Source organism: Pongo abelii, chromosome 1 (assembly GCF_028885655.2).
Source record: "Pongo abelii isolate AG06213 chromosome 1, NHGRI_mPonAbe1-v2.0_pri, whole genome shotgun sequence".
Taxonomy (NCBI): domain Eukaryota; kingdom Metazoa; phylum Chordata; class Mammalia; order Primates; family Hominidae; genus Pongo; species Pongo abelii.
Window position 1 is genome coordinate 120,078,129 of NC_071985.2, and position 16,771 is coordinate 120,094,899.

The 16,771-nt window shown below is 37.6% G+C and overlaps 1 protein-coding gene and 1 non-coding gene across 2 annotated transcripts in view; both read right to left on the minus strand.

Annotated features, from left to right (window-relative positions):
* CAPZA1 (capping actin protein of muscle Z-line subunit alpha 1) overlaps positions 1-16,771 on the minus strand; it is a gene marked incomplete at its 5' end in the record, with an annotated part of 50,077 nt that overhangs the window by 17,222 nt on the left and 16,084 nt on the right. Inside the window, 3 exon segments of the mRNA NM_001133618.1 lie at positions 689-752; positions 4,863-4,914; positions 7,048-7,111. Coding sequence (NP_001127090.1) covers positions 689-752; positions 4,863-4,914; positions 7,048-7,111 — 180 coding nt within the window.
* Positions 1,668-1,768, minus strand: LOC112131478 (small nucleolar RNA U13). Its single transcript, XR_002913541.1, has one exon. It is a non-coding gene; the product is annotated as a small nucleolar RNA U13 (small nucleolar RNA).

A 16,771-nucleotide genomic window follows, 5' to 3' on the forward strand; every position in this document is an offset into this window, starting at 1 on the left:
TCTTTCATATTAATTTTTTAACCAAGTCCCATATTATTAAGAATATTGTATTTATGAATAAGTCAACTTTAAACTACAAAATATCCCCCATACTAATAATATTCATTTCTTGGTTTCTAATATATACTTATACATAGCTATATATGTACTTTATACATAGCTGTAATAACTTTTATGTACTTTTGTATTTTTTTCACATATTTTTCCAGAGTCATTATGAAACTTTAGGGCCATTACACTTAGCATTTAAAATAGGTAATACATTCACATGGTTCAAAAATGAAAAAATACACAAAGTGAACTGTTTTCTCACCCCATTTCCCAACCACCAAAATCCTAAAGTAATAAATAAATAGTCTAAATTTCAGGAGGAATGCCTCTGTTTTTCCATTAAATATAATGTCTGTTGTTACTCCTATCAAGGAGAGTTAGAGACAGCTGGAAAACCTGTAAGACTTAAATACTTCCATTTTCACTGTTCTTGTTAAGAGGCTGCTCTCCTTTCTTGTCAAAGAAACTGCTAGTGTTATGAGAAAGAGGAAGAATATCCTAACATGTAGAGTACATACAAAAACTATAAAAACTAAGACAAATTTATTCAGCACCTGGTTCAGACATCTGCTTTGGTTTCTATTAATAGGATCTCTACTATCTGCCAGGCATAGCCTGTCTAAAAGGCAATTATTACCTGATCTTCATATCCTTCTATCTTCACAGGCGTGAACTGATCCATGTTATACTGGGCAAATGCACTGTTTTTTTAAAAAGTTTTTTTTTTTTTTTTTAAAAAAAAAAGGAGGGAGAGAGAAAAGAATTATGTGTAAATAAACACAGAAGGTGGTTCACAGAATAGTGAAAGGAAATGTGAAAATAGTACCCGGTACTTTTCCCCTTTCTCCCCAGACATCCAGTGTTAACATAATGCCTTCCAGCTTTCTGAAGGGACTCCTCTCCACGGAGATCTTGGAAGCTCCTTAAACTCTGAAATTACCTTTTCCTCTCTGCTCCTGAGCTCCAAAAGACCTTCTACTTAGATAATTCCAAAGTTGGTTTGTTTTGAGATAGAGTCTCACTATGTTGCCAGGCTGGCCTCAAACTCCTGGGCTCAAGAGATCTTCCCATCTGTTTCCTGAGTAGCTGGGACTACAGGTGCGCACCACCACACTCGATTAATTCCAAAGTTTGAAGCAATCTGATTATTGTGAACTGCCAACAATTTTAATCATTTGGGCAGAAGCTTTCAGTAATTCAAAAGAATCTTCCATTGATACACTATTTTGGAAATGATTTTTTTTCTTGGCTCTCAAAGTCACGAGAAAATATAATTAAATGTCAGAAGGCATCTGACATGCGAAGAAGGTGAAGTGAGAGTTGAGCATGAGTCAAGTATAAAAGTAGAGCCTCAGGCACAGAGTAGTTATTTTTAAAAGAGGAATGCATAAATAATCAAAGTACATGCCTAATATTACTATTTGTCCAGAGCTTGATTTTTGAAATTCTGCATTTTTAATGGCTCTCTAATACATTTTACAAAGCTAAAGCAAAAGACAAGATAAAAGAAAGACGGAAATAAGAGCTACACTAATATTCTTGAAAAGTATCAGTCTTCTCACAGAATTCCCAATTTTAACCTATTAAAATAGACTGCCTAGTTTTTTTTTTCCCCATGTCAGACAGGTAATGTGCCAACATAACAAGGTTTGAGGGAGGCACATCTCACACATGCATGTGAAAATTCAACCATCACGCTTATGAACTACAAAAGGATGGAGACCACTAGTTTTAAGCAGAGTGTTAAACTTTCCCTAGGCTTTTCAAGATAAAGCAAAGTAAAAAACATTTAAACTTCTTCAAATATTTAAAGCTTTTTTTTTTTTTTTTGAGATGGAGTTTAGCTCTGTTGCCCAGGCTGGAGTGCAATGGCATGATCTTGGCTCACCGCAACCTCCACTTCCTGGGTTCAAGCAATTCTCCTGCCTCAGCCTCCAGAGTGGGATTACAGGCATGTGCCACCATGCCCAGCTAATTTCTGTATGTTTAGTAGAGACCGGGTTTCTCTATGTTGGTCAGGCTGGTCTCGAACTTCCAACCTCAGGTGATCCGCCTGCCTCAGCCTCCCAAAGTGCTGGGATTACAGGCGTGAGCCACCGTGTCCAGCCTCTAAAGCTAATTTTCAATCTTATTTTGTTAAAAGTTATTACTGTTTATTTTGTTTATTTTTTGGGGGGGTGGGGGTGATGCAGTCTCACTCTGTTGCCCAGGCTAGAGTGCTGTGGTATGATCTTGGCTCACTGCAACCTCTGCCTTCCGGATTCAAGTGATTCTCCTGCCTCAGCCTCCCAAGTAACTGGGATTACAGATGCGCACCACCACACCCAGCTAATTTTTGTATTTTCTTTAGAGATGGGGGTCTCACCATGTTGGCCAGGCTGGTCTCGAACTCCTGACCTCAGGTGATCCACCCACTTTGGCCTCCCAAAGTGCTGGGATTACAGGTGTGAGCCACCAACACCCAGCCAAAAGTTATTACTGTGTTTTACTCCTTAAAACACCACATCCCCATGTAGCAAAATTAATCCCAAACACATTGGCTCTTCAGAAAAGATACAAATTATTCATAAAAAGTAGAATAAATGTTAGTTTAAAAAAAAACGAGTAGGAAGTAAATATTTTACTCTAGTATATGTCCTAAGACTATAGATTACCAACACCAACACCAAAATGTCCTTACCTTTAATTCCATCTCAAGTAAACAGCATCTCCATTTTACCAGCTGCCTAAGCCAAAAACTTGGGGTGATCTTTGATTCTTCTCTTTCTCTCACACTTCACATCCAGTCCATCAGTAAATCTTGTAGGCTCTACTTAAGTACATATTCAGAATCTGACTCCTTCCCACCACCCCTACTGCTACCACTCTAGTCCAACCACTAGCATCTATCCCTGAACTATTCTCATAGTCTTGGAATTACTCATCTTACCTCAGCTTTTGCCCCTCTACACAGGAGCTAGTGATTATTCTAAAATATAAGTCTCATTATGTTATTCTCTACTCAAAACAATCTTACTTCCTATCTCTGTCAGAATGAAATTCACTCTTTAACATAACTTACAACACCCTATTTATTCCAGAAGCGCTGGAATTATCTGGGGATGGTTCTGGTGGCCAGAAACAGGTGGAAATACAGGAAAGATGGTAAATCTTAGCTACTTCAAGACCTTCATTTTATACAGACTGACAGCAATAATTATGATAATGATTATGAAAACATTAATTGAGCAGTTACTATGAGGACTATGGCCAAGGGACTGAAATGCTTTAATACGGAAATAAAACTGAATGTTTCTTCTCTATGGAAAATCAAATATTTGGGTCCAGGAAAATTCTCTTAACAAGAGGGTTCCCCAAGAACCTATAGTCTATAAGAACCAGAATAGTTATAAATACAAAGCTTTAGTGTCAGTGCAATTAAAGAAAATGAAGTATCTGAACTACATACCAACTTCTCTTAATCTTAGCCAAAAGGCCGAGAAGCTACATACCAACTTCTCTTTGATTCTAATTGGAAATACGATAACAGGCTTTAGGTTGCAATCACACTTGGGTGATATTCAACATCCACCCCTTTCAGCTTATCAAGTGATGTACAGAGCATATTTATTGTGGGTAGTTCTCAAGGATAAAACTGGGACAAATATGGCAGGCAAATTGAAGAACTTGCCTTGTGAGATTGTGAATTCCTTATTATTAGAAGCATTCAGATGAGATAACTGTCTATTGACAGATGTTGATGAGATTCTTTCAGTGAAAGAAAGTAGAGAGGAGTTAAACTAGCAAATCATGAATGCCCTTTTCTATGGCAGATTCTATGAATCTAAGAGAAACCATCATTAGAGTATATCTCCGATGTGAGCCTAGCTTCCTTAAATCAATGTATAATTAGGGTATCATTCACGATGACAATTACAGTAAAGCTGTGCAAATTCTACATTTGCAGAATCTAGTCCCAAAATGAGTTCCAAAAAAGCAGCATGGACAGGGCAGATTATTGTTTCCCAGGCAGCAGCTCTTACAACTGTTTTCTATGGCTAAAATCTAAACCAATTATGTATCATACCCAACGACTTTATGATAATTATTTGTTGCTCTGCATCAACATGTCCTTGTCCTGTCTCCCCATCCCTACCCACTCTAGCCATTATCCAACTCTTTACAAAGGAACGCTGAGCCAGTTAGGTAGACAGCAACTGAAACAGAACTTTGTGTTGAAAAGTAGAGTAGTGGTAAAGCCAGACAACAGGGAGCTTTGAAAGCTAAAGCAAGTTTAGATTTTATTATAGACGATATCAAAAAAAAAAAAAAAGAGACACCACCGTAATATTTTTGAAGGCAAGGACACAATGAAAATATTTTAGAAAGATTAATTAGCTTCAGAGTGGTAAGGAGTCAATGACTAGGTAACCTAATCATGCTTTTATCCTATGGTTAATTTTAACTATTAAGGCACTTTATCATTCCTCACTGGCAGATCATTCCCATGTATAGCTAGCTGTTTAAAAAAATTCAACACAACTAGAACAACTATAAATGAAAACCTAACAGCTAACATTAAACTCTGCTTTAATGGGGCAAATGTGGGCAGAAATAAAAACTAGTTCATATATTATAGTAAGCTTTGAGGAAGTAAACAACAATTGAGGGAACATGTTTTCCCCAATTAAAAAAAAAAACAATGAAAATTGCTAAAACCAACTGCTTTACTTTGAAGTATTTTAAACTTCGTTTTCAGGGTCTAGTTTACTGTCAACATAGTTTATCCAACGTTAGAGTAACATTCTAAGTGGATTTGGAAAGATACTTACTGTGCTGCCCCTTCCCTGAGGAGATTGTCATTATTAAGTAGTAGCCGAACGTCTGAGGAGGGAAAATGTTACAATGTTCAGTGGAGGATAAATTTGAGAAATTTTAGCAGATTTCTAGATTGAATTTTTAAAATTCAGGCTTTGTAAGATTAGTCTTCAGATGTACTATATAAGTAGAAATTCTAAACATGCAAATAAAAAGATGCTAATGTTCACAGATTTGTGTACAATTATGTGTGCTATACAGTCTCGAGGAACTTCATAGCAAATGAAAAACATGGTTTACAGAAAGGTACAGTTAAAGAGTGTTAATTCTGTATTTAAATGAATCCTTTACTATGAGCATAGATTAAGAATTGCAGGCATTTCTACAACATCATATCAAGAAAGCTGGGCACAATTCAGTCAGTGACAGTGAAATTCTTAACCTTGGAGAATCTAATATGGGGTCTACAACCTTTTTAAAAAGCTGTGTGTCAGAAGTCTAGTCACTTTTTTTTTTTGAGACGAAGTCTCACTCCTGTCACCTGGGCTGGAGTGCAATGGCGCAATCTTGGCTCATTCCAACCTCCGCTTCCCCAGTTCAAGAGATTCTCCTGCCTCAGCCTCCCGAGTAGCTGGGATTACAGGCACCTGCCACCATGCTTGGCTAATTTTTGTATTTTTAGTAGAGACGGGGTTTCACCATGTTGGTCAGGCTGGTCTCGAACTCCTGACCTAAGGCAATCTGCTCACCTTGGCCTCCCAAAGCGTTGGGATTCCAGGTGTGAGCCACCACGCCCAGCCTGTTAGTTAAGAATTTATCTGAGCTAAAGTTCAAGAAGAATTTTCTACTGAAAATGGAAAATTTCGGCCAGGTATGGTGGCTCACGCCTGTAATCCCAGCACTTTGGGAAGCTGAGGCGGACGGATCACGAGGTCAAGAGATCGAGACCATCCTGGCCAACATGGTGAAACCCCATCTCTTCTAAAAATACAAAAAATTAGTGAAGTGTGGTGACGAGCACCTGTAGTCCCAGCTACTTGGCAGGCGGGGGTTCCAGTGAGCCAAGATCGTGCCACTGCACTCCAGACTGGCGACAAAGCAAGACGCCGTCAAAAACAAAACAAAACAAAAATCAACAGGAAAATTTATTAAAAATGTTACTAAGAATTTACATTTATTTAGTCAATGTAAAAGACTAGAAAAAGGCTGCATTTGTTTCCTTTGCTGTTGGTGCTCAAAATCAACAATTTTATAAAAAATATCTTGATTTACTTCTATTATATCTTATACTCCCTGAAGCAAATGTTTATGTTTCTCCTAGTTACTTTTCCCAATTTTAGCAATAAAGATTATTATTGACTGTTCTACCATCTGGCCCAGGTACAGAGGAATATCATACAGTTCCTCTAGAGTAGCTAACTTTCTAATATAAAATTAGGATCCCAAAATAAATGTTTGCTAAACTGAACCAAGATGCCCAACAATTATTATTTTACTTAAGGCATCTTTAAGACAAACTTAATAACTTAAAATGGGATTATGATTATTTATTTCACCATGAAGTTTAAGATGCTCCATCACATTTTCCATCTTGTAAAATGTATTAAGACAGCAGATAGTATGGAAAGTTGTAAATGTATTTAATTGTGGTTCCCCAACCTGCTGCGATTCAGAATCACCTGGTAAAGAACTTGATGAAATACAGATTAACCAGTTCCACCTCAGATCTAATGAATGTGAATCTTGAGGGGAAGATAAAGTTGAATCTGCATATTTAATAAGCTCCCCAGATATAGTCAGTTCAGCCCCACTGGTCCAAAAAAGTGTTCCATATCATGTGACTTCCTAAGTGAAAGCAATGAAGAAAATTAAGCTATGATCTATACTGATAAAAATAAAACTATGAAAATAATTTAGTATTGTTTCTACATTTATTGATACTAATCTGCCTTAAATCTTTTCTCACATAAGATAGGCATCCTAATTTATGGGTTAGGAGCTTTATTTTCACTCAGACCTGGGTTTGAATTCTTGCTTTGACATTTACTAACTGGGGGACCTTGGACAAGTTATTTTAATTTCTTTGAATCTTGATTTACTTAGCTATAGCTACAACAAGTCATAAGAATTAAAACAGATAGCAAGTACTCAATAAATAATGGTAATTAAGGAGGGATTAAAATACTAATCTTTACTCACCATTGAATACTTCATTAAATTCCCCTGGGGGTGCATGAGTGATGAATTTAGCAGCTATGCGTACCTAAAGAGAAACAAAATTTACACTTAGGAGAATTATGAAGAGTAACATATAAAAGGAGAAATAATTAACAGATTACAAAATTTTCATCACATCCCTTGAAAACAATGTCCTGTTTAAACATTTACTGTTTAGGAGTCTTCAAATTTTCTTTTCATAAAGCACCCCAAAGCTGTTACTATCAATATAGGTACATTCTGATTTGGGAATATATGTGTTTTGATAAATCTGAATTTGTCTTTCAAAAACAGGATAATAGTTTTTGACCAAATATACTACATTCACAAAAAGAGAAAGCTATGATCTTGATTATGAACATTTAAGCAAAACTAAATAAAATATTAGCAAATTAAATGGTATACCAATACCAATTCTCCCAATACAAGGGTGGTTCAATATAATAAGTTACTGTAACTTACAAATTAAAAGACCAAAACCATGTGATCATCTCAACTCACGCTGAAAAAAAAAAATTAACACCTACTCCAATATCATAAAAAACCAAAACTATTAGTTTTTGGTAGATATAAAATAAACGCCTTTAACTTAATAAAGGGCTACCTACCAAAATTCTACAACAACCTTAATAATGAAACATAAGCAATGCCACTAACTTTATTAATTAATTTATTTATTTTGAGATAGGGTCTTGGCTGTTGTCCAGGCTGGAGTGCAGTGGCATGATCAAGGCTTACTGCAGCCTCAACCTCCTGGGCTCAAGCAATCTTCCTGCCTCAGCCTCCTGAGTAGCTGGGGCCACAGGCATGTGCCACCACACCTAATTTTATAATTTTTATTTTTGTAGAGACAGGTCTCACCATGCCCAGGCTGGTCTCAAACTCCTAGGTTCAAGTGATCCTCTGGCCTCAGCCTCCCAAAGTGTTGGGATTATAGGTGTGAGCCACCGTGCCTGCCCTAAGTCATCAACTTTAAATACAAGGCAAAGATGACTCCTATCACCTCTACTATTCACCACTGTATTAGAGGGCATAAGGAATGCTATGGAAAATATTTCTCCTGTTATTCAACCTAGCCTGTCCTCTGCCCCCTGTTGCCATTCTCCCTTTCTGGATATACTATTATAAATGGATGTTAAAATGTTAGGTTCTAATCCGCTTATCTCATTGTTTTCCTCTATATTTTATCTTTTCTGTCATTTTATGCTTTGTCTGGGGAAAATGCTCCACTCCAATCCATTAATATGCTCTTCATCTGTGCCCATTTTCCTGCTCCATTTTTTTTTTTTAAGAGACAGGGTCTCGCTATGTTGCCCAGGCTGGAGTACTGTGGTGTGATCATAGCTCACTGCAGCCTCCAACTCCTGACCTCAGGAATCTTCCCACATCAGCCTCCTGAGTAGCTGGGACTACAGGCACTCATCACCAGGCCCAGCATAACAATTATTTTGACTGTTCAATTTTTAATTTCCAAGATTTTTGGTAATTCCTTTTGTCTTTTTTTTTTTTTTGCACTGGCAAGTATGTAGAGCAAAGCAATTTATTTTAGTGTGTATACAATCATCTCTATGAGGACATTAACTACTTATTTAATTTTTGTAGTTATTTTTTCTCAGAGACAGGGTCTCACTTGGTTGCTCAGGCTAGAGTGCAGCAGTGTGATCATAGTTCACTGTAACCTCAAACTCCTGGGCTCAAGTGATCTTCCTGCCTCAAGCTCTCAAGTAGCTAAGACTACAGACAGGTGTGCCTCACCATGCCTGGCTAATTTTTTTAAAATTTTAATTTTCTGCAGCGAGAGGGTCTCACTATGTTGCCCAGGCTGGTCTCAAACTCTTGGCCTCAAGTGATCCTCCCACTTCAGCCTCCCAAAGCATTGAGATTACAGGTGTGAGCCACTGTGCCCAGTATAACTACCCATTTTAAAGTCTTGTTCTATTGATTGTTTCCTAAAAATTTAGATCCTCTCCTCATTGAATTTGATTCTTCCCTTTCATGGTATTGGTTTTCCATAAATGGTGTTCTGACTTTAATTTAGTTTGCCTATTGTTTGCTGGTAGCTTGTCTCTAGTGACTATAGGGGAGGCAAAGAGTAGATTTGCTTCTGCTCATCAGGGTATGTGAGCAGTTTATCTTCTGAGTGAGCCTAAGGTCCACAGGCTATGTGGGACACCACTCTGCATCTATGGTCCCAGTGCTTATACTCAGTGCTATATTCTGAGGACAAATGCTGTTTTTGTCTTCAGCTTAGCCCAAAGAGGAGAGAAGGGAGGAGCTAAGTGGTCCAACTAGCCAGAGAGCAATTCTCCAGTTAATCTACTCTAAGACTGTTCTGGATCCTTTCCTTCTTGATTCTTAAACTGATGTAAGATCCTCCAGAATGGCTCCTATCTATTTGGCATTTGGCAATACCAATATATAGATATTTGGCAGTATCTATACATAGTAATAATGCTAGTAATGATAATAAATAGGACTCACCACAAATGGATCTCTCAGTATAGTTCTAACATACTATGAGAGAAAGGATGAAAATTCCCTAATATTTGATGTATTCATGAGTATGAAGATGATTCAACTCCCTAAGGTAGGGCAAAGAAGAACATGGTATATCTAACTATAAACTGAGCCTTATTTCTAGATAGGTATCGTCTGTTGACTTCTTTATTTCCTTCAAACAATTTTAAGTTTATTGATGACCCCATCAAATTCAAACTATTCTTCAGCAGAAAAAAAAATTTCTTTCAAGAGTCTCTTGAAAATAAAGCTGGGGCCAGGTGCGATGGCTCACGACTGTAATCCCAGCACTTTGGGAGGCTGAGGTGGGTGGATCACTTGAGGTCAGGACTTCAAGAGCAGTCTGGCCAACATGGCAAAACCCCATCTCTACCAAAAATACAAGAATTAGCTGGGTGTGGCGGTGGGTGCTTGTAATCCCAGCTACTTGGGAAGCTGAGGCAGGAGAATCACCTCAACCCGGAAGGTGGAGGTTGCAGTGAACCAAGATTGCACCATTGCACTCCAGCCTGGGCAACTGTGGGAGACTCTGTCTCCACAAAAAAAAAAAAAAAAAGCTGGGAGTGAGAAGAGAATTAGAAAAAAAACCGAAATTTGGGTTGGGTGTGGTAGATCATGCCTGTAATCCCAGCACTTTGGGAGGCTGAGGCAGGTGGATCGTTTGAGGTCAGGAGTTCGAGACCAACCTGGCAAACATGGTGAAACCCTGTCTCTACTAAAAATACAAAACTTAGCCGGGCATGGTGGCACACACCTGTAATCCCAGCTACTTGAGAGGTTGAGGCAGGAGAATCTCTTGAACCCAGGAGGCGGAGTTTGCAGTGAGCCGAGATCCCGCCATTGCACTCCAGCTTGGGCGACAGAGTGAGACTGTCTCAAAAAAGAAAATAAAACAGAAATACTTTACAACTTTAGTATTCCTAGGCTTATACAAATAATCTTACTGTAAGTTCACTCTTATTCTGAAAAGGACAAAGAAAAGCTGCTCTATGATGAAACCATTAGTCAAGAAAGGCCTAGTGATTGATGGAGCAAGGTAGAATGGAAAATTTGGGTTCCAATAACTGTCTCTGTTGGTCCATTAGCTAACTAGATTTGTGATTCTAGAAACGTTACTGTTTTCAGTCGTGAGTTTTCTCATTATAATCCATCTCCTCATAGAGTCATATTAGAAGATCTGCAAAATTTCTTTTAGCTACAAATCCTACAAATTTTTTAAGACTTGGAAGACAAAAGTTGGTATGTGGACTACCTGGAAACAGGCATCAGGAATTCACACCACATATATGTAGCTATATTCTTAGGTACATAAAGAATATGTACCTATATTCTTAGGTACATAAAGTTTTAGAACCCTGCCTTGACAGGGTAATTACAGATAGTGTATTATTTTTTCTGGGATGAAAACTGGTGGAGAGGAAATGTTCCATAAGGCTCCTTATATTAACTGAGCAAAAACAATAAAAAGAGAAATTCTAATCAGGAAGAAATCCTGCTCAACTCATGAAAATTATGCTACATAGGACTAACTATTACAATAAATATTTCTGTCTATATTTTCCTTGGCATGTACATTTAATCACATTTCTGTACTTTTTAACTATTGGTATCAATCTCTTATTTAAAAAATCAGTAATCCTACTTTTAATAATAAAACTTTTTTTTTGGTCTTTTTGTGACAAATCTGTGGAGTGAGCTATGGTCTAACCCCTTTCTGTCAAGGTGCATTTCCCATAATCTTTACATAATTACGAAACTCCTCAGTCAAGTGTGTGTAATCCAAAAAATAAGTATATACATATTCATACACTATCAAAAAAGTAACTTCCCTGCAAGGAAAATGGAATAAAGCCACAGCCATATTTTACATACTACTTATATAACATAATATTTGAATGTATAATAAAATTACCAAACTGAAAATTCAAGATACTAATATTCCCGAAGTCCCACCCAAATTTTCAAAAGTTACAAAATCTGATGGAATTGGTACAACTGAAAGAATAGCAGTTTGTTTTGATAGAAGATGAACTGATACTGCATATAAAAAAGTAATAGTTCACCCATTCGGCAAACTAGGAAGAGAAGTATCAATAAATAAAGACCAAAGACTGGATAAGACATTGTCACTACCCTCAAGGACCTGACGCCTAGATAGTAATGTAGCAAGCAGGTAATAAATGCAAAGTGAGGTACAAAGGAAGATGCAATCAACTCTGTATACCTACATTAAAAAGAGGGTGGTCGGCCAGGCGCGGTGGCTCACGCCTATAATCCCAGCACTTTGGGAGGCCGAAGTGGGCAGATCACGAGGTCAGGAGTTCAAGACCAGCCTGGCCAAGATGGTGAAACCCCATCTCTACTAAAAAAAAATACAAAAATTAGCCAGGCACGGTGGCAGGCAACTGTAATCACAGCTTCGCGGGAGGCTGAGGCAGAAGAATTGCTTGAACCCAGGTAGCGGAGGTTGCAGTGAGTCAAGATTGCGCCACTGCACTCCAGCTTGGGCAATAAGAGTGAGATTCTGTCTCCAAAAAAAAAAAAAAAAGGTGGGGGGTAGTCTTCAAAGGCAGTGATGTTTGAGACGGATTGGAGGATGAGTAGTTAAGACCAAGGAAGGCATTCCAAGTACAGGAAACAATATACACAAACTAAGACAACATGTCGTAACAAACTGAATGCAGGCGTTTACAAGACTTGCAAAATGTAAAACAATGTTACTCGTCACACTAATTCCTTTTCTGTTTTGGAAAATAAAGTTTTTTTTTAAACAACAAATAACTATGTTAAATGTAATAGGTTTATTATTTTCAAATGAGTTATTTTAAAAATCAGTTTTAGTTTTTTTTTTTTTTTTTTTTGAGACAGAGTCTCAGTCTGACAGACTTCCCAGGCTGGAGTGCAGTAGCACAATCTCAGGTCACTGCAACCTCCACCTCCCAGGTTCAAGTGATTCTCTGGCCTCAGCCTCTTGAGTAGCTGGGATTACAGGAACGTGCCATAACGCCCTGCTAATTTTTGTATTTTTAGTAGAGATGGGGTTTCACCATGTTGGCTAGGCTCGTCTTGAACTCCTGACCTCAAATGATCCACCTGCCTCACCTCCCGAAGTGCTGGGACTACAGGTGTGAGCCATTGCGCCCAGCCTCAGTTTTAATATTTAATGTAACAGATATAAGCCACATAAAAAAAAATTCAGTTTTTAAGTATGTAAAGGGGTCCTGACAGTAAAAAAGTTTGAGAAGTGCTCCATTTGTTGACATGGGTTTATAATATGCTGTTTATATATGTTTATAATGTGCTGTTGAATGAAAAGGGCTTTTACTTCTTTCCTGGTCTTTTAGAAATTATATATATTTACACCTATGTATAGCTACTAAATTTTAACTGGGACTATCTCTAGTACAAAAAAAATTTGTTTTCTTTTTTTGGCTTACCTCTGTGTTCAAAAAGTTATAAGAAATATGTTACTAGTATGATAAAGCAAATTAAAATATTTTTAATAAAAAAAGGAGCATGTCAACATCCCTCACCCTTTAATTTTTTTTAAGATGAAAGGAGAAATAAAGAAAGATAAAGGCTACTGAGTGACACGAAAACTGAAAGAACCAGGTCAAGGAAGTCAAAGGACTGAGGTGAGGATGTCCAAATCCTAAAGGCAATAAAGAAGGCTTCTTAAAGTTACTTCTTGACCTTTGACTTCACTTCATGTCCCCATAGTATCTCATGCTTAAAAAATTGATGAATTGGTTAAACAAGGGGATTATATGAAAGAAAAAGGTAAACTAAAAGCTCACTTCCATTTTCTAAGTTAAAAAGCAGGGCGAGGGAAGAAAATCTAGTAGTATTATTTGAATTCAGGTTCAAGTGCTGAAAAAACAATATTATCTGTTCATCTGAGAATATCAAGAACAGGAGAAATATCCAATTAGAGGAACCAAAACATCTCCCAGTTTTTAAATGAAAGCGAGGAGATTTGAAAGTATATGCAATGGCAAGGGTGAAATACTTAATGAGTGGTTAAAAAGAATGTAGTTAATCATTAGATGCCAACATGGGATCCTAAAACACATTGTCATGGCAAGGAATCCTATGTTATTTCCTGACAGTTACCAAAATGGTGGATGGTTATTAGATATTTGATAGTTTCTGAAGTGTTGATTTGTCACTATTGGAACACAATACCACAAAAATACCTTGAAGTAGTAGACATAATACATATATTAAAATTATATAATATATAATTATATATTATATAAAATTTCTCTCTCTCTCTCTCTCTCTCTCTCTCTCTCTATATATATGTATGGAGTCTCGCTCTGTTGCCCAGGCTGGAGTGCAGTGGTATGATCTCGGCTCACTGCAACCTCTGCCTCCTGGATAGCTGGGATTACAGGCATGTGCTACCACACCTGGCTAATGTTTCTATTTTTAGTAGGGATGGGGTTTCACCATGCTGGCCAGGCTGGTCTCGAACTCCTGACCTCAGGTGATCCACCTGCTTCAGCCTCCCAAAGTGCTGGGATTACAGATGCAAGCCACTGTGTTGGGCCTGATATATTTACATACTCACTATAAAATCTAAAGTCTGGGCTGGGTGTAGTGGCTCACGCCTGTAATCCCAGCACTTTGGAAGGCCAAGGTGGCTGGATCAACTGAGATCAGGAGTTTGAGACCAGCCTGGCCAAGATGGTGAAACCCCGTCTCTACTAAAAATATAAACACTAGCCAGGCATAGTGGTGGGCACCTATAATCCCAGCTACTCGGGAGGCTGAGGCAGGAGAACTGCATGAACCCAGGAGACGGAGGTTGCAGTGAGCCAACATGGTGCCACTGCACTCCAGCCTTGGCGACAGAGTGAGACCCTGTCTCAAAAAATAAATAAATCTAAAGTCTGTTCCATGGCTCCTCCTTCCCTAATTCCTCCACTCATACCACTTAGCTCCTAGACTTGTAGCTACACTCATGCCTCAGGGCATACTTCTTGTTCCTTTGGCCAGAAATGCTCTCTTGGATGATTCACTCCAATCTTTATTTAGTCTCTGTTCAAGTGTTACCTGCCAAATAAACTACCCTTCCCTAACTCCCATATATAAATTAGCTGTTGTACCCTTCCAACCTTCACAATTCTAGCCCCTTTACTGCTTTATTTTTCTTCAAGGAATTTGCCACCATGGAACATATACTTACATGTTTACTGTCCAACATCCCCCAAAGAAGTACAAGATCATAGAGCAAGAGTCAATAAACTGCTAATGTAAAGGGCAGATGGGCTTTGGGAGTCACACAGTTTCTGTCCCAACTGTGAAGCATGGTTGTGTTCCAATAAAACTTTATTTTGTACTCTGAAATTTGTATTTCATGTAATTTTCACATCATGAAATATGATTATTCTTTTTTTGTTTTCAACCATTCCAAAAGCATTAGTTTATACATCCTATAAAAACAGGCAGTGGGCCCAGCACAGCAGCTCACACCTGTAATCCCAACACTTTAGGAGGCCAAAGCTGGAGGATCATTGAGCTCAGGAATTCGAGACCCAGCCTAGGCAACATAGTAAGATCTTATCTCTATTAAAAATAACAAAAAAATTTAGCCGGGCATAGTGGCACATGCCTGTAGTCCAAGCTACTCAGGAGGTTGAGGCAGGAGGATCACTTGAGCCTGGGGGGGTCAAGACTGCAGTGAGCTATGACTGTGCCACTGCACTCCAGCCTGGGCAATAGAGCAAGAGCCTGCCTCAACAAACAACAAAACAAAACAAAACAAAAACAGATGGTGGACTGGATTTGGCCCACTGGCCATAGTTTGTCAACCCCTGACACAGAACAAAAGAACTTGTTATGTTTGTTCACTGCAGTATACCCAGGACTGAGACCTAGAACATGCTAGGAATGTGAATGAATGAATACTATTTTATTATTTATAAAACTCTTACATAAGCTGTTTCTTTTATAGATCTTTAAAACAGCTTGTTAAAGAAGGCAAGGGAGAGACTATTATCCCCATTTATAAATCAAGAAATAGGTTCAGGGAGTGTAAGTGCCTTGTCTAAGATTGCATGCTTATAATAAATGGGTGGAGCTGGAATTGTAACTTAGACATTCAACTATATCACGCAGTATTAAAAGGAAGTAAAAGTCTGGAGAATTACCTTTAGTGTGTCACATGAATTTGGCTTTGTTCTTTTAGACTGTTTTAACCAAGAATTGAGTCAAAGCTATGCTTGTGAAAGATGCAGTTGTCACAAAGTTGACAGGAATAGATAAAATGATAAATAAGTTTAAAAGTTAACATTTTATCCAACTTCAAAACTGGGTCAAAGCTAAGATGAAATTAATAGAGCAAAAGGGGAGAGGCAAATGACTAAGCAGTTAGTGATTGAAAAAATATCTTTGCTACAATACAGATGAGGGATGACATTTTCATTAACAGTGATTTAGTCAATCATTCTCAAAGGTGGGAGAGGGAAAGAAAGAAGGCAGTTATCTCCCATAAACAGGAGGTATGTCAGCTCCCCTAACTTGAGAATCACTAATATGAAGGTTTTAGTTGAACAAAAACTGAACTGCTGCTTAAAAAAAAAAAGCCTTTAAAAAACTGTCCCTATTTCATAAAGTAACAGTTTCACTACACACTGTATTCATCAGATAGTATCTACACTAAAGGGTGTAACTCCTTGAATATTTTAAAGGGAGAATATCCGAGGCTTTTACATAATTCCCTCTTTCATATATTTAAATATTACAATAAAATTACTAGCATAAAATTAATTATATTTTGTTTCTAACCTAAAAAGGGGGGATTTAAAATATACAATCAACAAAAGATAAGATTTCCTAAATTTCAATTTCTTCCCATTCATCTTATTCTCTTACCTCTAAAAGGGGGAAATAATAATAAACCAATACTTGCAAGATTCAAAATTTCATTTTCACATTACTAGTATCTGTACTAAAAGTTTAAAAATCAGTCGCACTGAAAAGTCCTAAGTTTCATTTTCCCTAGAAATGGCTTAATTTTCTTACATTTTCATATACCATATTTTAGCAAGAATCTTAAGAAAATGTCCTAAGGAATTTATAAAACTGTAGCTTATTAGACAATCTTTTAATAACAGACCCCACACATTTCATCAACATTGCACCTATTCATAACTAGCTTTTATTTTTTATTTTTTTCTAGAAA